A 25,159-nucleotide genomic window follows, 5' to 3' on the forward strand; every position below is an offset into this window, starting at 1 on the left:
GCCCTCCACTTAGATGAGCCAGGAACAGAGAGTAGAAAAGAAAAAAAAAAATCACATTTTATCAAAATAAGCTGGCAACAAAATAAGTAGGCTATATATTACATGAATCTGATAGCTAAGAGTAGAGTCATAAGAACTAGTGCAGGATGGTTTATTTGGATGGTAAATAGCCTTTGTTATCTTTGTACTTCTGTCATGCTACTGTTAACCAGTATGCACTCTGCTGTTACCAGCACTCATAATCTCCCACAGATCAGTGTTTCTAGACTGTTGTGCCAAACCCAGGGAAGTAACAACTGAGAAGACATAGCTATTGAGGCTGTAGAGAACAGTGATTTTTAGCTTGTCATGCTCAGACTGCTGAAGGTCCATTTGAACTATAAGAGGCAACTGAGAAAAGCAAGACTGTTGTCATGACTCAGGGGCCCACCACATTGCTGGAAAACTGATGGCTCTGTAATACAAGAAATACTGAAACCCATTAATTCAAAAGAATGATGAAGAAGAATCATCACAACTGCAATGTGCAAGAAAATAGATGAGAGCAGAAATACTAAAGCACTTGTCTTAAACTAGCACCTGACTTGTTTAGGGATTGGTCGATCATCAGTTTCACAGCGGTTTTTTTTGTCACTGATACCTTAACATTTAAACATTCTCTTTCAGAACCTGCTCTTGTTTCTGAAGTGAGCTTTTTATAATTATTACATTAGATGACATAAAAATTGCATTTCTGAAAACCATATGTGCATATAGGTGAAGTCCTCCCACCATATCGGCTTTATTTGGAAAGTAGAAGAGTGTTTATTATTTTGTCTGCAGATGTTTATTTCCTTTCCGAATTTCACACTGGTGCATCTTTCTCTGCACAATCAACACTCCAGGCAGTAAAGCATAGCCACTTAGTGAGGAGGAGGCGATCTAGTACCATTTCTATTGAAAAATAATTCATTTGGCCAGTTCCAGCATCGTAATTTTTATCAGGATCTCTTTTAATTGTTTTTCATCATTTGCAGTTTCACCAACAAAAAAAAAATTATCAAACCCCAAATACAATTTCAATGTTAGTCTGCCAGTTACCTAGCCCAGCCTCTTTTCACAAAAGCTGTTCTGCCAGCTGAAGTTCTCTCCCTCAGCCATGCTCTTTCTACGCTCCGAGGAACCAGCTGACTAGACAGTTTTCCTAGGCTGTTCTGATAATCCCATCTGTCTATTCTGAAAGCACCTGAGCTGCGTAATAGCATCCTGTGGGGACCCTATATCCTTAAAGGAATGGACCACCCTGTGATGGCCTGTCAAAGTTTGCATAGCTTGACTGCATGCATGTGGTTTTCATATTGTTTCCCATGGTACCTTTACAAAATTAGCATCATACAAAATTGCATTAAGGTATCTAGGTCTGGAGGGAGCCGGGTAATGCATTTTGTAAGCTTGTTCCCAATGTCACGGAATGTGCGTTATTTCAAAACTGAATGCTAAGTATGTTATTAAACATCATGTGCATTGCACCCTGAGAAGGCACGAATACATACTTCAGTTCCAAGGTATATAATCTACTGAGCAGCAACTGTTAAACCAATTTGAAATAGTATACTTGAGAAAAATCACCTTTTGCTGTCCGTTCTTCTTCCCAACCTTGGATCTCCTCGAACTCCCTTTATTTGCAGTTCCCAAGGAAAAAAGGCTTGTGTGGTCACATTATATATGCATGTGTATGTATTTCTTGATCTTCCATTCCTGTTTCCACCATTAATGCAATTTTGCTTGAATATGTTTTTAACTCATTGGCTGGTTAGGCAGTGAGGTAGGAGGTGAAATATTACTGCTTTCTTGCAAGATTCCAGCAGGCAGGAATTAGGTAAAGAAAAGAATTGATGATAGACTCAGCTTTTTTTGCACATGGGAGAATCTGCCTCAGAGAGGGGGACATTCCACCAGTATTATTTGCTGATAATACTTTGTATTAGGGACAGAAAATACAAGACAGGTGGCAGTAGAAATTCAGTTCGTTAGTCCTAGTGTAATAACAAATGTGTGCTCAACCTAATATATATTTTTTAAAAAAGTTCAAAGCTTTTTTTTGTATTTTGCGGAACTTGATATTCCTAACAAATTTGGTGGAATTATTGGTAGGTTTTAATGCAGAAATCAGTTTTACAAATTAATAGTCAGTACATGTATGTGTATGTGCCCATAGGTTCTATGTGTGTAGATATATGTGGTATATACACAGTATACTATCTTATTCCTGATTTCATAAAGATAATTGATTTAATTCTTATGATAAACTGGTGTGTTTTAAGGATCATATGCTTCCATTTGTGTGAGTAGTTCAAGCACTCAGCACTGGTGAGGCCGCACCTCAAATACTGTGTTCAGTTTTGGGCCCCTCACTACAAGAAAGACATTGAGGTGCGGGAACGTGTCCAAAGAAGAGCAATGAAGCTGGTGAAGGGTCTAGAGAACAAGTCTTATGAGGAGCAGCTGAGGGAACTGGGGTTGTTTAGTATGGAGAAAAGGAGGCTGAGGGGAGACCTTATCACTCTCTGCAACCACCTGAAAGGAGGTTGTAGCAAGGTGGGTGTCGGTCTCTTCTCCCAAGTAACAAGTGATAGGATGAGAGGAAATGGCCTCAAGTTGTGCCAGGGGAGGTTTAGATTGGATATTAGGAAAAATTTCTTCACCGAAAGGGTTGTCAAGCATTGGAACAGGCTGCCCAGGGAAGTGGTTGAGTCACCATCCCTGGAGGTATTTAAAAGACATGTAGATGTGGCGCTTAGGGACATGGTTTAGTGGTGGACTTGGCAGTGCTAGGCTAACAGTTGGACTTGAAGATCTTAAGGGTCTTTTCCAACCTAAACGATTCTATGATTCTATTAATCAAAGAGGCATCCGAAGGTAAACCAATACATAGAAAGGTTTAAGGAGTTCCATGAAACATTGTGTTCTTTACTTCTTCTTGTCAATTAAAATCGCTTCTTTTAGTTTATTCTTAACTCTCGTAGAACTCTCTGGTATTTTCAAATAAGATGTCTGATAAGCTTTTTATGTACACACATGTATGTCATTATGTATCTCACTATATCTTTATTTACCGTTACCTCGCTTATTGACTTACATGATCAAATTCTGCTCTTACTTGTGACTGCAAAGCCAGAATAATACTTTAAAAAGAACAATTGATTTTATTTGTTTACTTCAAATATGTGTAATGCATAAGATGTATAGAATCTTTACTATGAAGATAAATTAATAATATGCACACAGCCACAAGGCAAAGGTGCTTCAGCAAGAATAATAGTACAAAAGAGGGATTTCTTTTTCCCACAGAAAAAACAGTATGTTTTAACAATAACTAAAGAAGGAAATGAAATAATTCCAGCTGTGGACAGAATCACTTTTCATGTCACTTTCTCTGTAACCAGCCATTAAGTTTGAAAAATTGGAATGCAGTTAAATTTGTTGTTAAGAGCCATCTCATCAATGTGCAATGGAAATGTAGATTTTGTTAATTACTTCACAGCTTTTCTGAAACTAAGAGTATCCAGCAGAGAGGCTGTGCTATAAGACTTCATAGTCTCTTGTCAGCCATGCAGTTTATTTACTGTGATCATTCTGTCTGTGGACTACATGTGCCTGTTCTCTCATGGGTGCTGGTATGAACAGGCCAGATTGTCTGGCTGCTCTGTACTTCACATCTGGGAGGGAACTGGTATTTAACCTCAAACAAAAGGCCCTGGGGGAGGCGAATACTGTGCTTATATGAGGAGTCAGCATTATCTAATGACTGAAGCAGAGGAAGATGGCCGTTCTTCATATTTGCTGGTGCCAGATGTGAAGAGATTGGAGACAAACTGGGAAAAAGTTGAGAAGTTGCAGCTCTGTGGTAATTCCTTGTTAGACAAGAAGCATCACTGTTCACTTTTAGTTCCCTGTTTTGCTTTTTATTATAGTTCTTATACCTGCAACACAAAGATTTTTTAAAGACCTACAGTGCAGTACCTCTAGTGAGCAGCTGATCAGTTTTATTAATGGCATGCAAAAATGCAAAAATCCCTTGGCAGTATCCTGCATAGTGATAATTGCTGCTGTTCTTTTTATGTTCATAATGATGAAAAGTTTAAAAAAATGGAAACTTCTCATTTACTGTCTTCTAGATTATCAAATTCTGCTCTTATTTATACCAGTGCAGATCCAGGATAGTGCTGTAAAAATCCAGCTGATTTCAGTTGTCCATTTCAAATGTATGTAACAGAGAAAATATTTAGAGCTTTTACAGGAAGATGTAATAGATACAATTTTATTTTTCAGAAGAGCAGAATGCTACTAAGGATGCTTCCCAGGAGGAGTCTGAATCAATTCCAGAGTACACTGCCGAAGAGGAGCGAGAGGACAACAGGTTATGGAGAACGGTGGTTATTGGAGAACAAGAACAAAGAATTGATATGAAAGTCATTGAACCTTACAAAAAGGTCATTTCACATGGAGGTAGGAAACTCCTGAATGCATTTTTTAGATTGATGTAAAAAATTCTTGCTTTATTGAGCATGATTTATTTCTATTTTAGTTCAGTTATCATACTGGCAAGGAGAGAGAGAGTTTATTTTTCAGCCATGGCTGAAATCAACCCGGCTTTCAATTCAGTGTGGCAATGACTAATGACTATGTTAAATACAAAGCAATTTCAGGACCAGCAAATGAACTGACAGACATGTGTCAGTAACAATCTGGTCACTGTAGGCTAGAACTGTCTTAGAGTAAGGAAAAAACCTTTTGTCCTACCGAAAAAAAATTTTGAAAACTTTGTTCTGTGGATTTTGGCAAAAAACTTTTGCACGAGGAAGTATAATGCTCTGTAATTTGCTGACTGATGCATGTGGGTGCACAGATCTAAACAAGTAGAGTGGCAAAAGAAAAAAAATACAGTCTTCCCTGGGGCTTCCATTTGTCTGGCTGAGCTCCTTATGTTATGTTTCTGCCATTTATAGTTGTCAGCAGGTAGCATTTCACCTGCAACTGTTTTATGTTTTTTTCACATAATTTGTTAATGATTATCAAATAACATAGCAAAGAAAACATTTAAAGTAGGAAAATGACCTCATGTGCTTGCCATATTGTCTCCTTTGCTCATCTGCTCCCTAACCTCCTCAGAGAATTTGTAGTTCTGGTGTTACTAGCACCTTCTGTATAAATTAATTCAAATGGGTAAATATTACTATAGATATTGAAGGAAGAAAATGAAACAAGTCTTTATAAGCGCCTTTTCTTTGGTGTCTCAGGTTTAGATTATCTTTGGATTCTCTATGTTTGGGGGACACTGTTTGCCAGCTGTTAAGTAAGGTATTAAGTAGGAATGAGTTATTCTATTCCTGCAAAAACTGAGGCAGGTAACTTAGCATCTCAGAGGTAAGATTTGTGAGTTTATATGAGGAAGCTTCTGTGACAGTGTTGCTGATCCGTAACATCATTTAAAGGTAAACCATTGTTTCCAGTATATTTTCAATGTTGAATCTCTATCTGGTAAAAGTGACATAAATAAATTAATGGTTAATTATATTACCTGAGGATGTGGTCCTCAGGTTTACACATTTACGTTAAAAGCAGCTAAATGCTAGCCTACAGATGTTCACAGTGGCCAGTGTGCAGAAGGTTTAGTTGGAATTAATAAAGACTTTGAAACCTCCAAGCATTTTCCCACTATAACAACGCCATCAAAGATTTATGAATGTGATGACACCTCAGACACAGTTTAGCAAACAGACACAGATGGCATAATTTAGGAAACAAACAGAAAGTATTTTGAGGCCTTGCTAATGGTGTTTATTTAGATGTTTTTTGTATGCTGTAAACTAGGTACATTTGGGGTGAAAACTGTCATGTACAGTTCCTACTAGATGGTGATGTATACATTTATACCAGCTTTTATGAAAAATAAATACAGGTCCATTTTAGTGCATGGAGAAGTAGCTCTTAATTGAGCACTGCTTGACGGTTGAACAAGGACTAGTTCCAGTGGCAGACATCTCTGATGGCAACTACGAAGTACATAATAATGCACAGTTATCGATGGGAGTCTAGGTCATTCAGCTTGGCTCTCAGTGTGAAATAATCAGGATTCAAATTTTACATGTCTGACATCTTGTTTTGTTAGATCGCTCAAATAAGATACAGAACATTAAGTTTCCTTTACTTTTGAATGGGTGCTGGTCAGCAACTTAGCCATTGTAAAAGAAATGGTGTGAGATGTAACAGTAAGTTGCAGCCCACCACTGGCTAAATTGGAAATTTTGCCTGAAATCTAGCCATATCAAAGCAAGTTAAGGACTGGATTAAATTGTGTGTTTATGAAGTGGCAGACTGAAGATGTGGAAACAAAATCATTTTGATGCATGGATCAGGGGAAAACTTTGGACAGCTTGAACAGTTTCTACATTATGGTGGCTAGACCTATTCTGTATGATGTTCCCTTTGGCAATACTTTTGTATCTTTGGAGTGCTTTAGAGGCCACGAATCTTTCCTTTAACCTCAAGATAAAGAACAGATTCTGGCTAAAATTCGTTAATTGGAAGTCAGGTCAAGCATCTTTTGATCTACTGAACATTCCTCCCTGCCAAATGACAGATAACACCAAATGCAGAATCTAGATGGTAGCCACAAAACAGGAGAGTAGCCTTGGCAGTCTAGGTGTGAGATTGCCTTCCACATATATTGATGGAGAAATTTCTTAGAGATCTGTCTCTTTGCATAGGCTGACTGACAATTTGGGCAAATGGCTTGTACTGGCTTCTAGTGATGAATTAAAAAGCACTTCTCTCTTGGGTGAACATTCCCTGTCTACAAGCATGTGTAAGAAAAAGTGGCTTAGATTTATCTGTGGGTTTTTTTTCTGTGTGCTGTTAGGTGGCATCTGCACATAATCATTTTGCTTTACATGAACTGCAAACTGTGTTGTGTAATTTAGTGGACACACCTGCCACAATGTGCTCTCACTGCCAAACTCCTGAGCCAGCTGGACAGATTGCTTTATGACAGCATGATATAAATTGTCCTGAAAGTCTTTTAAGGATTTTTAAATTTATGGAAGGAAGGAAATCTCCTCCCTATTTGTAAAGCTGAGGGGGAAAAAAATACTGCCTTATTCTATAATGATTTAGCTGAGGGATGAGCTAGGATGCGATAGGTGAAAGGAGTACTGTCTCTTTGGAAGTAAGTGCGTCTATTGAAAAGATGAAAACATAACAGAGAGTAGTATCAAGTGATGAGTGTGGGAGGTGGAGTTCTTTTCTCTTTGTTTCTTTTAAGAAGACTGGTATATTCCTTCATGTAAAATTCTTAACAGGTGAAGGAGCTGAAAACAGGACTGGAGTTTTTTTGCCCTGCCTGTATACATCCTTGCTAGAGAATGCAATGCTGCTCTTTGAATTTGACCTTGATATCTTCACTGGGACACCAAAGTCAATCACCTATATGTATATCTATATCTATAGATATGCTGTTCATGTTTCCTGGATCCTAACATGAGCTGGAGCTATGACACACCATGCCATGTCACATGGTTTAAAGTGGTTATATCCACATTGCCCTTTGGCTTGAACTCAAACCCTAATCCTGAGCCCTTCTGCCTGTCGATGTCCTTCAACAGGATGGAGAGCAACACTGCACTGTGGGACTGGAGAAGACAGTGGACATATGCTGGGCTGCCGTTGTGCAGTGGGTTCTCTAGCTCTGGAAGCCCAGCTGTAGATTGGCTGGCCTTTGGCCTCTGAGAGCCAGGAAAAAAGTTACTTCACAGTGCTGGGAAGACAAGAGATGCCAAGATCATGGAAGGATGGAGTTAAGGCTAAGGACAGAAAGCTTCCTGCAGTGTCTAAGTGATTCTTCAGTGGATGAGGTCTAGGCTAGCTAACATTCGCAACTCGATGTTGGTGTTACCATCAACAAGATGTATTATCGTCTTATCCAATGCATTATATTTACTCAAATCTACCAAATCAAATTCAGAAAGAAAAAAGTCCGATATAATCCTTCAGCAGGTTGCTTTGCCAAGCCTTGATTTGAAACAATATGGCTTGAGGCAGGAGACTTGCTCGTGACATGCACATTTTCCTCTCAGAGACATTGCTCCCCTTTGTAACAGGGGAAGCAGTGGTGTTTTTCTGTCCTTTAAGGAACAGCTGAGAGCCCTAAATGGAGAGTGCCTCTGTGCATGTCCTCATGACTGGGATAGTGTTGAGATTAATCAGCTGTGGTTCTCCTTGGCACGGAAGATTTCATGGGCAAGTGCCTTGAAGGACCCATTTTGTCAGGGTTTCTGGATTCTTTGAAGATCTTTACAAAGCCATGTAAGAAATTACTTCCTTGACATTAACATCTTCTCCTTATTTCAGCTAGCTGAGACGCATCTTAGGTGTTGAGTGAGAAAGGAGAAAACAAACTAGTTTCTCACTCTTCCCTGGTTAGCATACGCAGATTGTGTATTACCTCTGTCTTTCCACAGAGAATTTTGCTTTGCTTGACTGACTGCAATGTAAGAAGTTCTATGAACGTTTGAGTTAGGCTTGGATACTGCTCTCTAGTATCCAAAAGGCACTGTAAAATCTTAAAATCTCCTTATGAAAGCGTTGTATAGGTGCCAGTATTATCCTTTAATATTGTCAGGAATGTGTTGCTATCTCCAAGGGAGATTCAGGGTTTCCTTCACAAACATTATCATCTCTCCCTCATGGTTAGTTTCTCCTAGCCTCTTTTGAAAGGCTTTCAAGTCGTTCTCTAAGTATATCCAACTTCTATCTCTGTGCATCATTAGTGCTATCTACCTACTACCTTTTCTACAGCATCTTTATAAATGGCCTCCTTGTTGCATGTATTTTTTAAACAAAACTTTCAACTGAAATGCAGGAGTATTTTGTATTTATTATTAATAATACAGAAATCCATAGCAGCTGCAAAGGATTGTGGAGAAGATTAACCAGCATTAATCCATCATGAAAAAAAAGAAAATTTTCTTTTGGGTAACAAGCAACTGTCCTGGACCCCAGAATGCTAGTGCTGCAGCTTTGAGGGTTTACAGCTATCATTAGGCAGTGGTGCAGTCCAGAGAATGCCAGTATTGGACAACTGGAGTGTCCAAGGTAAAAAAGTATTTTATACAAAACTTGCAGCAAGTGATTTAACTGATCTCCATGAGCTTTTACGGTATAGTGGGGTGCAGTCATAATTGTAGTATCCTGAGGCCATTGGAGCTGCAAAAGCTGACTGGGATTGGATTGTGAGACTTCATGAAACATCATTCAAAAGATGCAGGGTAACAAATGTAGGATATTTTCTTTAGCCCCTTATGCCTCAGTCTAAGTTGAGCATTCAGCACGATTGCCATAGAGATGCAATGAACCAGGAATTCAGATAAGATTGTATTACTTACAAGGTTTTTTTGCTGGTCTCTGTAAAAAGTTCACTCATAGGTGTGCTAAGTGTGTTTTTCAGGAATTCACCATAACTGGCTATCCTACTTCCTTATCACTTGATGATAGGTCGTACATTTTCGGTCTTCTTCAGCAGTAGACATAGTAGCTCTATTCCAGGACTTTGAGATTTCTTTTTAAATTTATCTTAAGAGCCTTTGACAAAGATAAAAATGCCTTTTCTTTTTTTCCACAGGATACTATGGTGATGGTCTGAATGCTATCATTGTGTTTGCGGCATGCTTCTTGCCAGACAGCAGTCGAACTGATTACAACTATGTCATGGAAAATCTTTTCCTGTGAGTGATATGTGAGCAATGTGACAAAGTCTTTTGAGTTAGTACTCATAATGATGTAGTGAGAGATAACCTGTCTTTAATTAAGAGGTAATTTTGGTCATTAGAAAGGGAGTGATCTGAATGACAAGGAAAATAGCAGTTTTAGATAAACTGCTCAGTGAAGTATTATTTTGGTATTCTTTACCTACTCACCCTCCCAAATTAAGGTGTATTTGTCAGCACCAAATCTGACTGTAGTATCTCCCTAAATGTCAAGGAATGCAGTATCTTCAGCTTCGTGGGCCTACAATCATTGCACTGTTTCACTAGTGATTTCCAGCCCCTGCTGAGAACAATCAGCAGGGAGTTAGGCCACCACACTGGTTTTCACTGTTCATTGTTTATTATATATTAACATGATGTATCACTGTATATCATATTTTTTAATATATGCTGTGGCTGTGTTTAGGAATCATAGGGCCATTTTATGACACTTGTTTTAAAAATACAGGATAAATGACAGTTGCTGACACAAACAGCTCTAGGTATTTTTTCTGACTCCAGCTGCTTCTGATTCAGTTGTAAGTGGCAGGGGCCAGTTGGGCAGGACACAAATTTGGCCACATGAACCCAAATTTATCGCAGGAAAATTACTCCTAATAGCAACTTGGTTTGGCAGCCAAAAATTGTGAAGGCAGCACTCCCCTGAAGTGCTCCCGCTACTTCCACTCACAGCTGTTAAAAAATCAATCATTCCAGCATTTTCTATGCTAAAACTCAGCAAGTCATTTCTAAAGCCAGCAGAGGCCTAGCCTTCACCATTTGCAGATTACAAGGCACCAAAGGCACAGACCCAGTCTCCTTAAAACTCCAGTCCTTGAAGATGCGCGTGGTGACAGCCAATGCCTTCAAAATTGTGTCTACATGTGAAAAACAAGATTGAGTGCTTTAGTTCCAGGTCAGACCAACTGCTAGCATTTGTCTGGTAGAGCCTCTAAGACCCCCATGTCATCTACATTAACTGATTTACACAATACCCAATGATTTAGAGGGGAGGAATTGCTACAGTGGTTTTAACTTGATAACTAGGGAACACAGCTGACAGTAACTGTGACTGACAGTAAATAGTTGTTCTTTGACTTCACCCAAGACTGTTGTTCATAGATAGAGCTGGTGGTAAATGGACTTTGCAGAGAAAGCCTTTTCAAGCCTTAAGAGGCTTTTCCACATCACTCGAGGACATTGCCAAAGTCAATTTTATAGCTCACTGTCTTTTTCTGCGGTAGTAGTATAAGAGAGAGTTCAGGTTGGGTGTGAACCTTCAGCTTATTTTAAGGCTTATAGACTGTTGGTTCTCTGTAAGACAACAAGAAAAGGGAAAGTCAGATCACCCCTTTCATTCAGCTGTAGGCCTATTAATTGCATTGAAATAGAGGAAGTGCAACAGTTTACCACATAACCAATAACTGATATATTTAAATATTTGTGAATTGTTTACTATTGAATTATACAGGGGTCTGGAGAGACATACAAATCACTAAATCTCTTCTCATTTTTTATACAGCATGTTTCTGATAGATAATTGTGCATTTGCAGTATATAAGCCACCTCTAGTTTCTGATTAACAGCTGTCCTCAGTTGTTCCTGAGTTTTGCAGTTACTTTCCCATCTGGGTTCCCTTCACATTTCCCATTACCTTGTTCCTGTTTGTTACCTTGACTAATCCTGTAAAACTGTCTTTGAAGAGTTGGGTTTGAGCCAAAACTCTTGAGAGAGCATCTTCTACAGCACTTCTTCTAGATGATGCAGAACAACACAGAAAATTCTGCTGCTTCATTTGTGGCTGCCTGATACAGTCTAGAGATTAAAAGTTTTTTAAAAGAATCACAACTTGAAATACTACACTTTGAAAATCAAAACTAGCACTTTGTGCTTTCAGAGTGAGTGAATTGTTCTAGTCAATGAGAAAAATTCTGTCCATCTTTTCAAATAATAAAGAAATTACCATTACTACCAAATAATAAGAAATTACCAGTTAGGTAAGGTTTGCAAGAGAGCTCAGCATCCCTAAAATGGCAAATGGTCTAATTCAACCCACAGTGACTAAGAGCTGTTGAGTGAAAGTACATGAGATAAGTGAGATCTGACTAAAAAACCAGCAGATTCCTTTTTGTTGTAATACTCCTCTTATTCCTGGTGAGAAGTATGCATGATTGTTCTTATTATAACTAGTTATTCATAATATTCACAATTCCCTTTGCACCTAGGCAAACATAGACATTTTTCAGACTGTCTCTGTAACTGAAAGGCTTGTAGTGTTTTGAGAAGTACTTATACATGCTTTTCTGTATGTTTCAGTGTCTAAATGCCTTTAAAGCACTAGATGTTGTGCCCTATGGGAAGGGCTGATTTCATAACCTGTCAAATAGTCAGTAGGTTCAGTTAAATTAAGCTTTTTGCGTCAGAATGTCCATACAATCCCTTGCTTTGATATTTCACTGTCAGACATGAGCCTTTACAAATGTCAGGCAAAAGCAGGAAATGAACAACTGCAAGGTGAGAAAGAGAGCAGTGAAAAGCATTGAGTGAGTAGTGATTTAGATGGGATTTATCAAATGCATGAAACTGGTCAGTTAATGCCTGCCTACTTTATGCCCAGGTAAAATATCACTCTCTTTGGTGAGAACTAGATTTCCTACTATTCTTTTAAAGAAACTGCATCTTAAGGAATTGAAGGGTCAGATTAGACCATGAGTCATTCCCATACACCTGTGAAAGGGGCCATTATGCTCAGGGATAGAGCTGCCTTTTGTAGTAAGCGAACCCGAGGCATTCAGGTTTTTAAGGTGTGACTTGTGATTTTTCACTGTAGTTTTTACATAGACATGCCTTGGGGCTGGATAGTAGAGAGAACAATTTGAACATTCCTGTGATGAACAAGTCCCAAGTGAGGTAGGGACTACTGAGCGGAGCATCGGCATATATAGTCCCAGACAAGAATTTAAAGCTACCCTTTCATTTCACTGAGTACTGTGGTCTTCTAGGTGGGGTGAGTTTAGCCCCAAGAGCACTGTTCTGTCTGAATTATCATTGCCGAGCTGAGGAATTTAATAAGTGTTTGGAGTGTTTTGCTCACAAAATGAAGTGATGCCATGCAGTGCTCTGTCCCCTCAGAAGGCAGGTTGATGGACAAGTTTTATTAGCCTTGAGATTCAAAGTGTTTGTAGTTGGCAGTCACAGACTCAGTAGCAGTAGTGTGAAGATCACAAGAATTATAGACAAGCATCTTGTCCTGACTCTTATTATTTTTGCATTGAACAAACATGACGATTAATTAGTGAAGAGAAGTTTCTCAACAGTTAATTTCAGAAGTTCCTGGAACTTCACGTGGTCCTGCCACGTTGTCCCTTGCAAAATCTCGTGATTTAATGCCCTTTTAAGAAAAAGCAAAGTCACCTGTGAGATTTGAAAACTCACTATGAAACCGTATCTTTGTAAGGAAACCACATATTTCTGAAGATGCAGATAAGATTGTGGTTTTCTAGTTATACATCTACAGGTAGCATGGCGACCAGTGCTAAATGTTTGCTTTGGCTTAAAGGAAAACAAAACGCTGTCTTGTCATAAATTGCTTAGTCTGCCTTGATTTATTCCTAGTAGACTGATTTAGTTTGGGCATAAGTGGATAATGTAAAGTATGCGCTCACTTACTTCTGTACTTTTATCAGCTATGTAATCAGTACTTTAGAGCTGATGGTAGCTGAAGACTATATGATTGTCTACCTGAATGGAGCAACACCAAGAAGGAGGATGCCTGGACTGGGTTGGATGAAAAAATGTTACCAGATGATTGATCGACGGTGAGTAGTATTTTTCTTTCTGATCCACAGCCATTATTTTGAAAACTGCCCATTTCTGTTAATTCCCTGTATGACAGCGTTCACTGTATATGATCTTTTTGTATGCTTTGTGGGTTTTTCTTTTTTTAAGAAACCATTTCATTTTTACTTAGATTACGGAAGAATTTGAAGTCATTTATAATTGTTCATCCATCGTGGTTTATCAGGACAATTCTGGCTGTGACACGACCTTTTATAAGGTACGTAGTGAATACCAGTGATTTTCTATGTCTCAGAGAATACAAAAGCACCCTAAATCATCAAACAAGGCCGTTAATCTTTCACTGAGGAGTGCTCATTTTTCAGTTCATGTGGGGATTTTGATAGTTGAAGTTGACTTTCCTAAAGTAAGTGGAAAAGAACTCGTGATTTATATGAGTATCTAGTTGCAGACATCACAGGCATGATATCGTAAACCTGTACGTATATGCAGAACTGGGAATTCATTCCCTTAAAATTGTCTTTGTTTCAAGCCCAGCTAAAAGGCATGTAGAAAAGGCATCTGCATTTAATGATAATCACCTCATTAAAAAAATCCTGGCTACAGGACAAGATTAAGATACAGTTCTGGGTTTAAAAAAATTAGTTGCTGCTCATGCAAGAGGACCGCCAGCACCCTGAGCTGTTTGAATGCATAGGAGTTCCGGTTCCAAAAAAGGCTTAATGCCACCAAAAATAGTGCTTTGATTAGTAAAAAAACAAAGAAATGTTACAGACCCTGAAGACCTCACAAGTTGTTGAAGAAGATGTGCAAATAGGCAGTTGAAATCCTGAGATCAGGGAGAGCAGACTGACAGGTGTGAGAAAGAGTTGCTTCAGGCAAGAGAAGAAGCATCGTCTACAGAAGCCACACAGCGAATAATACACGTCATGACAGACCTCAGAGACGTCTGCCCCCAGGCTGCAGATGAGAACACTGGAGGTGCCTCTTGCAGGACGCTCTGTCCTGACAGGGTGCCATTGGGATGGGGAAGCACATGAGTTCTCCCATTGCTGCCAAAGTGCGACAGGCTAAGTGTCATAACGGAGCTTCTTCTTTCAGATGTGGTGTCTTTAATATCAAGTAGAAAGTGACAATTAAAAATACCAGAGTAACAGGGAAACAATACTGGGAGTTATCAACAGTAATGATGGGGATTCACTGAGTTGCATTTGGTGTCTGAGACATTTCTGTTGGCATCCTGTTTGCTCCCAGAGGAAAGGTAGGCAGTAAAATTAAAAAAAATCAAATATGCCATGTCTGTTTGAATTCATTAGTCATTTATTCAGAATGACCATACTGAGCAGCAGTGACTAGAGGTTTTGCATGGCCAAACAGGAGGAAAGGTTCGCTCTGAGTAGTTTGGCAAAGCAGATTAACAGTACAAAACTAGATGCAATAGAGACCAGTTAAAACTCTCCATTTCAGCCAAGTAGATTGAGTGTCTGCGCAAGAAGAAAGTGAAGTGCAAATGGGAGCTGAAAAAAGGTGGGCAGGACACATGGCCAATGTGACTTTTGTGGAAGATGACATAAGATATTTGAACCCTCACAGAGGACAGAAGAGCACTATAAGAAAGCTGAGTAAAAAAACTCCGTGAGGCAGGAAAAGAGAGAGTCAATTCAGTAACAAGCAATGTAAGGAGATAGAAACTTGATTAGATTGAAGGCCGATGGCTGTAGCTTAGTTTGCTAGCCCCGAGCTCTTCACCAAACCGCTGACATGCACAGTGGGAATTTTAGAGTGAGAAATGAGTTGGTCCCGAGGCAAGCAGAAATTTCAATGAGATAGCTAAACATGAGCAACATAATTTTAATTCTGTTTCAGCTGAGATGCAGGACAAAACAGTAGGAATCAAGAAGCTGAAAGACAACAGAATGGCAAGGGACAGTCAAGTCACTGAGAGTATGCTACAGTCAATTCTACCTCAAAAACTGGCAAGGTCATTCGGTGGGGTCTGGGACTCATCTTGACTGATAAACACTAAACAGTTGCCTGAATACACAAGATGAAAGAACTAGTGGTTGCAAAGATAGATCCTAGATACTCTTTATGCACCAGATATGCACACTAGAGATCATCTTAGCTGTGTTAGGTAAGAAATTTGATTTCTAATAAAGCAAGTGTCTGTGAAAGATATTGGGCATTTGATGGAAATAGTTAAATAATAGGAAGTTTACCACTATTGGCAGCACGCCTCCCCTAAAGTCTGAAAGAAACAAGGACTTCTTTTTTCAGTCATGTATTTGGGATGCCTGTACACATGAAGCAGTTACTCAGAAATCAATCACTGTGGTGGAATTAGTGGACCCAGGAGAATCCTCAAGTGGAAAAATTAACCCTTGAAAGATTTTTTTTTTTCCTCCCCTCACCCAGTCTTTAGAAGCTTCTGATTGGCTTGCAGCTTGCCAAGTTACTTTAGCTGGCAGTTCAGATGATGCAGACTATGATTAACATTTTGGATAAAATGCTAAGAATTATCTGTATGCTATCATGGCTTTGACTGGACAATTGTGAGTGATTCATGCATCTTAAAACGTGACCATTGGCCTGCTCCAGTGCATGTGCCTAATGATGCTAATCTGGTACAGAGACAAATTAAAATGGGTGAGCTTAAACAACTATTCACAGTACCTTCAAGTATTCCTGTTTCAGTCGTCTCACTTTACCTTATTAGGAAGATATGTATGGTAAGGGGAAGGGCAGTAACGTTCTGCTCAGAGCTATTTCAGAGGCTTCGTGTTGTCTGGTCATACCCCCAAATCAGCAGTAAATAGCAAGAATATGTTCTGTTTTTCATGGCCTACACTTAAGAACATTCACGGTCAAGGTGCATTCGTCACTGTTACTGATGTTAAAAGATTATCTAAACACAACCAGAGCTAAATTTGGAAAATTGCTTTATGAGCCAAATGAGAAAGAGAAATTTCTCATAAGCTGATACATATAAAATAATTCACGTTAGACAAGTGAATAGCCTTATTTTTTTAAGTGTGTTTTCTGAAAAATTTAGCCTTTTTCCGAGTGATCGTTTCTGAAACACAATAAATTATCATACAGCACAGTTGAAACAAACAAAGGAAGTATTTCCTCATAAGAGGGCCCTGCAGTAAGAATAAACATGCACATACAGAATCAGATCTGTACTCATCTAACCAAATGAGGAAGTTCAGTTTTATTATGTTTGAGAACCAGTGTCAAATATAAATGCTAATTCATCACAATCACTTGATGTTAATTCATCATGACCACATTAAGTGAATGCTTCCCATCTCTTTTTACATGTAAGTATGCTGTAGGGGATTTGATTCTTTTCAGAATTTTAATACATCTCCTTCGAACTGTAAAATGAATTGCATTGCCTAGTATGTAGGCATTACAATTTATAATGTTGTCCTAAATACTGTGATTCAGCCTAAGCAAGGAACAGCAAAAGGTCTAGACTTGGTTTCAGCCTCACTAGAACTCAGGTATGCTCATGATCAGCTGAAGTCTGTAATTGAAATATGAATAACAAAACGCTTAATTATTTAATATATTAAATGTATACTTTCTCTTTTATTTTAATATATCATAAAAGATTTTGGGCAGAAAGTCAATTAACATGTTGTTTCTGTGTTTCAGCTCTAAGTTCAGCAGTAAGATACAGTACGTCAACACGTTGGCAGAGCTTCGTGAGATGATTCCAATGGAATATGTGCACATACCAGACAGTATTGTCAAGTAAGTGATGTACAGTAAGTGTGTACTTGTTCCAATGGAAACTATTTCGGAAAACTAATAATAGCGTTTCAGAGTCTGTAAGAAAAACATAAAGCCCCTTCCTGATATTTTTCCAAATGCTTATGTGTTGTTCCACAAAAATTCCACTGTCAAACTCAGAAGCAGGAAAACACTGTGTAATGGAATCACAAAACACAATAAATATATACTCCTAGGGGAACCAGCGTTTATAGGAGGAAGAAGGTTTTGTACTGGACCAAATGATACTGCTGGTAAAATGAAGAGAAACTTTCAGGCTCAGAGTCCCTTCATCAACCCTATGACCATATAATCTGAATTGGAACAGACTGTTCACTCACTAATTGCAACCCAGAAAGAAAATAGGAAAAAAGTTTAACCCTTCCACACGTATCACCTATGCTATATTTTTCCATAACTTTTACCACTATTTAAGTAGAAGTGTTTTTAAGTTTTAGTCATACAGAGCTTTGAACTGAAACAATAATTGAAAGATAGCCTGTTCAGTAGAAAACCACTGAAAGTCCATCGGTTCACCGTTCCTTATCTTGTTGATTTTCATGGTTTAACCCAAAACCACTGAAAGACAGTGTCTCAGTTCTTGCTTCTTATGTGTAAAGGTTTTTTAAATGCAGGTATTTCTAAAGGAAAGATTAAATACAATTAAAAAATTGTAGGAAGTTGATTTGAATTGCTCACCTCAGCTGGCTTTTTTTCAGACCTGAAAACAACGAACTGAAATGGTATACCGAGACTGAAAACCATGGAAATCAATCATGGTTTTCATGTGGTCATTATTAAAAAATATGGTGTTCAGGAATGCTTTTTTTTAATTATTCTTTTTATCAAATGTCCTAAGTTTTGAACAGGCGAACATTCTGCTCTAGAAAGTATTTTGATGAGTAAATACAGAAGTATGTTTGTCTTTTCCTTATGGTTTCTGAATGACTAGGTATGAAGAACACTTCTTTTGGAGCTGTCATAGATCTCTTCAACCCAGGCAGGAGTTTTCACACCTGCCTCTCAGTAGTTGTGAAAGCAGCATAATTTCTTTCATCAAGCTGGTGGTTGCTCTGATACTTGTGGTGTAGTTCCAGGGAGCCACTGGGAAGCTCAGTTCTTGCAGTGGCACTTGTAAAAATAGTAAATTACAGTCATGAAATCAGGGATCATAGGTACTTTCACTCAAATTTATTTGCTATAACTTCTTTAGAGGTGGAGTGATGCTAAGAATATGGAGTATAGAAGTCATTGGTCACCTGATAAAGAGATGCCCAGAATATTTTAACATCCCTAAAATTTTTTCATGCTCCCTCCATCCCTTCCTCCTTTCCCTCCCTTCCTCTTTTGATTCCTGTAAACGTTTTAATTTCTTATCGTTCCCTTCGATACAGACCGTAACGTGATACTTCGGTGTGTTTCTCTCTCTGCTTCCTTGCTATGTTTTACTGTTACACTGTCCGTAGCAGTACACACATCTGTGTTACACACATCTTTTCTTCCCTGTAGACTGAAAACTGTTCGGAAAGTCCATTCACCTCTCAGACCAAAGGTGATATGATCACAGCACCCATACTAAAGAAACTTTAGGACTTAGAACTTAAGAAATTTTAGGGAACTGCCTACTTCATGTCATCAGCAGCCAGATAGATCATTATTTTACTGAAGAAAAAAACTGAAACATGACAACTGTGCCCATTGGTGGCAAGCATTTTCAAGATGTTGTGATATGAAGATCTAGTGGGTGTGTGCATTCAAGGCACTGTGAGAGGTTATTCCCATGCCACAGGGAGAAGAGCAGTGTTCAGCTGATAGCTTCCTTTCTGCTGCAAATTAAGAAAGATTCCTGTAGCAAAATAAAATAAAATTCAGCTTTCGACTTCATAATTGCTCCACTGGCAAGAACAGAAATACCACCTATGGTGATGCGGAATCCCACCTGTAGAAAGTATATAAGGTTATGCCAGGATTTGGGTTGTGTGGTTGGTTGGTAGTTTTTACTGAAGTGGGATACAATGTGCCTGTTGTATCATATGAACTTGTACATCTTTTGTCTTCCTTCACCCACTCTTATCTTGTAAGGTATGACGAAGAGAAGTGTATTAAGAGAAGAATGAGGTAAACTTGCTTTCTAGCCCATGCTGCTGCTCATAATGGAGTGAATCTGTGTGACAGCCTTTCACCTGCAGGCGACCTCAACAGCTGAATGAGAGAGGACTTGCAATGATGTGGAATCTTACTTTCCCCTTCAAGCTGTTGAGATCAGCCTCCCTTGCAAATAAAACTTACTGAACTGTAAACGTCCTTGACTTGGCCCAGGCTGCAGCTAGTTTAATACTATCTGATAGAGCAACTGAATGCTTTCAGCTCTGTCCACTGGGCATGCCTCAGATCCCTGCTGCTTTTATGTTTCTGCCTCCAAATGAGCTAAATAAGGAGTTACAAATTAAAGGTGGGTTGAGCACAGGGATAAATGGTATCATACTGAACTGAAGAGCTTTAGGGTCAGTGCATAATACTGAGTGCCTATTTTAGGAGCATGTACTATATTTGTTCTTTGCTCTGCTATTGCTCTGCTTCTCTCTTATGCTCTGCTTGCTTCTTTGTTTCTTTATATCAATAACTTTTACTCATGCAGACTGGATGAAGAGCTGAGGGAAACTTCAGAAACAGCTAAGTAAGATAGCTTTCAGCTGAATGCTGGCATTGTATTTACTTGTTTCACAGGAATAGACTGAATGCAGTAGTATGTTGTGTGTTTGGTACAGCAATTAGCTCATAGTTTCAATTACTGTGTAAGTTGCCACATTTGTGAATTGACTTCCCCTCTCACTATAAGCAGCCTGCTTTTGTACCATTTGGTCTCAGTAAGGAATAATCATACCTTTACACTATAAAAAACATTTTTGCTATTTTTTGATGATTGTTTCTATAGTCATGGGGAGGACTGAAATCACTTTTTTACTCCATTAAAATGGTTCATTAAACATTTCTACCCTTCACCCATTACGTCAGATGATCCATAAATTTTTGAGGAGGTATTTCTTTTTTAAAATTATTTTTTACAATTTACTAAGTTAGGGATAGATATTGTACCTCATTCTCAGTTAAGGTAGGTAGGTAACTTCCTCTCTTTCCAGTGTTGGTTGGATAGGCCAGTGGATTAATACTTGATAATATTGTATTGTCTATGGTCACTTAATAAATCAGTGTCAGCTGATGACCAGATACTTTAAACTTGTAACTCTGTGCTTTGACTTCAATGTACTGAGGCAGTATGTTGTAGGACACGATGTCCTACATTGTGTCCTTAAGTGGAAGGACACAATCCTTGACTCACTGAGCAGAGCTTAGAAAGTATCCAGTACACTTTCTTCAGTGTGTATTGTACACAAGATTCTGGAGAAAGGAGCTGTGTCTGTCAGTTCTAGTATGACATTTTCCCTGTGGTTTTTGTAACCAAAGATTTTGAGGTTTTGAAGTTTCTTTTCAGTCTCCTTCCTTTAGCTTGTGCACTTCAGAATTTTCATCTTACCGTTTCTTCTTTGTGGTATTTTTTCTGAAGTTTCTTCTTGTGCGGTACACATTTTCTTCCGGTTCTCCTGATAACAGCTTTTAAAATGACCACAGAGAAACACCCAAAACACTGGCCACTATGTTTTGATTCTAGCAGTTAGACTGCCTCAGAAGTAATAGATTTACATAAGTAGTTATCTGATACCACCTGAATATTTTGTTAAACAAAAGATAAGAGGCCCACCCAATCTTGAAATGCAACTTCTATCCCTTCTGTTCCAACATTTTCAAATGCATTGTAGTATAGAACAATGAAAACTCTGTGGAAGAAAGCTGCTTTCTTGTTACTCCTTTCATTTAAAAGAGTGCAGGCTGCAGCATAACAAGTGAAAGGGGAACTAAATATTCATATGAGGCATCACTGATTATTGTTATTGTTGGATGTATGAAGTCACTGTAGTGCATTTCCCTTCCCCAACTTAAAGAAATAGCTTAAAAATTTATTACTTAGACTAATTTGTATTGCAGGCACTAAGCTCACTACATTCCTATCAATAACATTTGTGTGTTGGTGCTGTCAAATATATTCACTACAGTTAGTTATTACATCCTCCAAATTTGATGTCATATTTAAAAAGAGAAAGAAATAAACACAGAAGAAATGTTTACTACTACCTCTTTTTCCTTGTACCCAGAACTAGCTGCCTCTCAAATGATCCAGAAATGACTTCAGTGGAGCAGGAGTAAGAATTTATGCCTAATACTGTCATTATATTTTAACGTTATTTTACAACCACGCTGCTAGGAACTGAGGCTGGGTAGACTCCATAAAGCTTTTTGGAGACCTAAATGCTTTTATAGTTATTTTCAGGAAATTGATTCAACAAATGCAAGCAGAAAAAGCACTGAAGTTGGGATTTATTATATTTGCATTGCAGATGTGTTTAAAGTGTCCTCGACCATGTCCAAGCAGAGACAGATAGAATTCTTAGCCTGAGGATATTCAGGTTAAGTTATGTGAAAAACAGATAGAAAAAGTGCAACATGATCAGAGTGAAGATGGTCCCATGCATTATGCTCAATTAAATGTAAAGTGGTAAACTTGCCATTCTCATTCACAGATTAAGAAGTCTTATATTTTACTTTGATTTCTGGGTCGTGCTCTTCATGTCTTCCTTCTCTTTGCTTTTTGTGCTTCTCAGCTTCTTTCATAGTTATTTCCCTGATTAAATCTCCAGTATCTTATGTCTCTTCCTTTCAAAGCTGGACTGGTTCCCTTGGAAATGGGAATGTGTGAGTCCTCTGGCATGCTGTTCGTCTGTCTGATACCGTAACTGAAGCATGCAAATAGAAAACCCTGCACTGCTCTTACCGTGCATCAGTGAGGGTGTTTGTAGCTGTAGTGTGTCACGCAAGCACTAACAATTCATTGCTAGAATAGCATGTCAGGAGGACTAGCCATTGCAGCGGTGTGTGTGTTCCTGGCCAGTGTGTACAGGGGAGGAGTGACTGGGGACGTTGCTGTCCCTGCCCAGCTGACTGGTATGTAGAAATACCCTGGTGTCTCACACTGGAATATTGTTCAGGAAATAGCATATAGTAAACCTGACTCCTCAGTAAAAGATTCCATCAACAACATGAGTATTAATAAGCAGGCAAATAATTAGAAGTACGTGTAGCAAACAGATGCATAAATAAAATGGAGCTTTTCTTTTCACTTTTTTAAAATAAAATTGTACTGTAGTAAACTGTCACAGTCATACCTGATACATAGGTTAGAACCATAAGCTAAATTCCTGATTCCTGGAGCAGTTGACATAAAAGCTCTGAGCATCTTTTTTTTTTCCTGAGACACTGTTTATTCTGTAATGAGTCAATATGAGAACTGTTTTTTTAAAGTATGAGAACGGAAAATAAATAACATGTTAAAGACTATTCATTTATGATTTTAGTCTTTTTGTGGCTTGAACAATTTTTCTGTTTTTCTCAAAAGAGAAGCTGGGCAGCAAAAAGCAATATAAGAAGAGAATTTATACTTAACTTAAGTAAATATAGTTGAGGCCAAATTAATGCTCCTTCCTGCCATTTATTTTCTCTGCATAAATATGAATCTGTCTTCAGAAGTGGCGATAATTTTCCTGTGGTCATATCACTCATTTCTGGTGTCATTTCTTCAGGAAATAGGATTTCCCATGTAAATGCCTCCACAATGATAACAGCAGTTTTACACAGACTTTTCTTCTGTATACTTTCTGCTGAAACCTCTCTGGAGTCTGCCCAGCTCTTAGTTTGCTTCTGTTGTCTTTTTCATATCTGTTCCAAAGGCTTTTGTCTATTGTCATGCTCTCTTGTGTTCTATGTTGTTCAACTTCTTGCACTTCCTCAGGACTTCTAAAAAAAATTCATTGTGAAATAATTCACAGTGAAAGAACCCTGTGTGTTCTGTAACAGTTCATAAATATTGAGGGTGATTTAAATAGTTATGTATTCTGTGAGGAAAATTGTATTTTGATGCAACGTTTATGATGACAACTTCTTATTCTGAAGAACGCTTTGAAAGTATTTGATGAAATGTGCTTTGCACTAGATAGCAAAACTGTACTCTTAGAACTATTTTTAGGGGCACCCATATCTTGCTGCACTGTGGTGTCATTCCACCAGTGGATTTTTCCACATCTGGTGTCTACTTCAGATGGGAGTTGCCAGGAATGTAGTTATTAATTTTAATAAAACAGTAACAGATCTTATTAAGGTGTGTATTTTCCATATATAGTAGATAGGATGTGTGTAAATTATTTGACACCAATGCATTTAAGTAAATGAGAGATGGGGATACTCAACACTTTGCGGGAGCTCAGGATTGGGGAAATGACTAGCCACGTGTTTCATAGCACTGATTTCTTTTTGTTGTTGTTGTTCTTTTGTGTTTGTTTTTTTGTCTTTAATATATAGCATTGACATGACCCTGAAATAAAAAGCATCGTTGCCAGGCATTTGAAGAAGAGTGTTCGCTTGGATTTTCATCACCCAGACACCCACGACCATGGTGTACAATAGGCAATTTGGGTTAATTTTGTTTGGTTTGTGATTTTTCCATGTCATTCAGCAAGTCAAGAAGACCAAAAGGGCCAACCCTGTTGCCATGGAAACAGCAGAATTTTGGGCCCGGTTATTTGTGTTGTTTTCAGAAACAGAGTTTTCATTAGGAAAGCTGTATCATCTAGCATTGGTTTCTCTGTGTGTGTGCAATTTCTGTTTAAAAGGGCACCATTTTACCATTAGTGTGCCTCATGAACAAGTCAATGAGGATGTGGATTTTTGTTTCATTTTTGTCTTCAGCATATTAATGTTTATGCATAGCTGAACAGAATAGTTATTGTTACAATAAATGTTAGCTTGGTTGTGTCACAGAGCAGCAGCAACTTTATTGTTTAAAAATAATTCTAGAAATGATGCAGGACTTCCTTGTATTTGTCTGTTTCTTGCTGTCTGAAAAGTCTTTCCATGTTTATTTAACCCTAATGACTTTTTTATTTGGTCACAGGAAAGACTGATATGCTAAGAAAATAATAATTAGTCATCAAACAGACTTCCCAGAGGACAAATGAGTAACTGAAATTAATTTTATTTTAATAATTTAATTTAGTATCTTTATTTTAGGGATAGTTTTTTAGAAGCAGCTAATCCTGTAAATGATTGTCATATATTCTAAAAGCCTTGGAGCATTAATTTGTTGTTGTTGTTCTTTTCTAAATCTGTTTTTCCAGAACTTTTTTTAAAGTTACAAGTCTTCAGATGGCATCCTAACTCCAATTGTAAAGGCTATTAATGCTATGAATATGAAACAAGTACTTAGTATTTCCTACTAACAACTGAAGGTTAAATGTATAAATCTACAGTTGGGAGTCACACTCATTTGTTAGGAGTAGATGTCAAAGTGTATCTAAAATAAAAAAAAATAAGTATTACAATGCAGTTTGTTGTCTGTGTCATAGAACACAGCAGTAAAAACATGAAAAGGAAAAAAACCTTAAGCATTTCTTGTTTGCTACTGTCCTGTTTACTGGCACAAAAGACACTGCAGCAAGTCCTCATATTCACTGGAAAATAACTGCATTCTCTCAGACCATTCTTTTGCAAGAGAGTGCAAATTATTGAGTGAATTCTGCTTGTCTGCTTTAAAAAGACAAGAGTCAAGAATATGACTAATGCTTTCTCTTCCCCTAATGAACACACGCATACACTTTCCAAACCTGCTGACTCACCTGCCTTTTGCGATGTCC

At 38.2% G+C, this 25,159-nt stretch overlaps 1 protein-coding gene across 1 annotated transcript in view; it reads left to right on the forward strand.

Annotated features, from left to right (window-relative positions):
• PRUNE2 (prune homolog 2 with BCH domain) overlaps window positions 1-24,839 on the forward strand; it is a 111,797-nt gene extending 86,958 nt beyond the window's left edge. The window contains exons 13-21 of the mRNA XM_050913590.1: window positions 4,312-4,488; window positions 9,659-9,761; window positions 13,469-13,600; window positions 13,753-13,839; window positions 17,244-17,342; window positions 19,443-19,478; window positions 19,999-20,037; window positions 21,572-21,619; window positions 23,829-24,839. Coding sequence (XP_050769547.1) covers window positions 4,312-4,488; window positions 9,659-9,761; window positions 13,469-13,600; window positions 13,753-13,839; window positions 17,244-17,342; window positions 19,443-19,478; window positions 19,999-20,037; window positions 21,572-21,619; window positions 23,829-23,850 — 743 coding nt within the window. The 3' untranslated portion in view covers window positions 23,851-24,839. The remainder of the gene's footprint in view (window positions 1-4,311; window positions 4,489-9,658; window positions 9,762-13,468; window positions 13,601-13,752; window positions 13,840-17,243; window positions 17,343-19,442; window positions 19,479-19,998; window positions 20,038-21,571; window positions 21,620-23,828) is intronic.
• The last annotated feature ends 320 nt before the right edge of the window (window positions 24,840-25,159 follow it).

The sequence above is a fragment of the Gymnogyps californianus genome, chromosome Z (assembly GCF_018139145.2).
Source record: "Gymnogyps californianus isolate 813 chromosome Z, ASM1813914v2, whole genome shotgun sequence".
In the NCBI taxonomy this organism is placed as follows: Eukaryota; Metazoa; Chordata; class Aves; order Accipitriformes; family Cathartidae; genus Gymnogyps; species Gymnogyps californianus.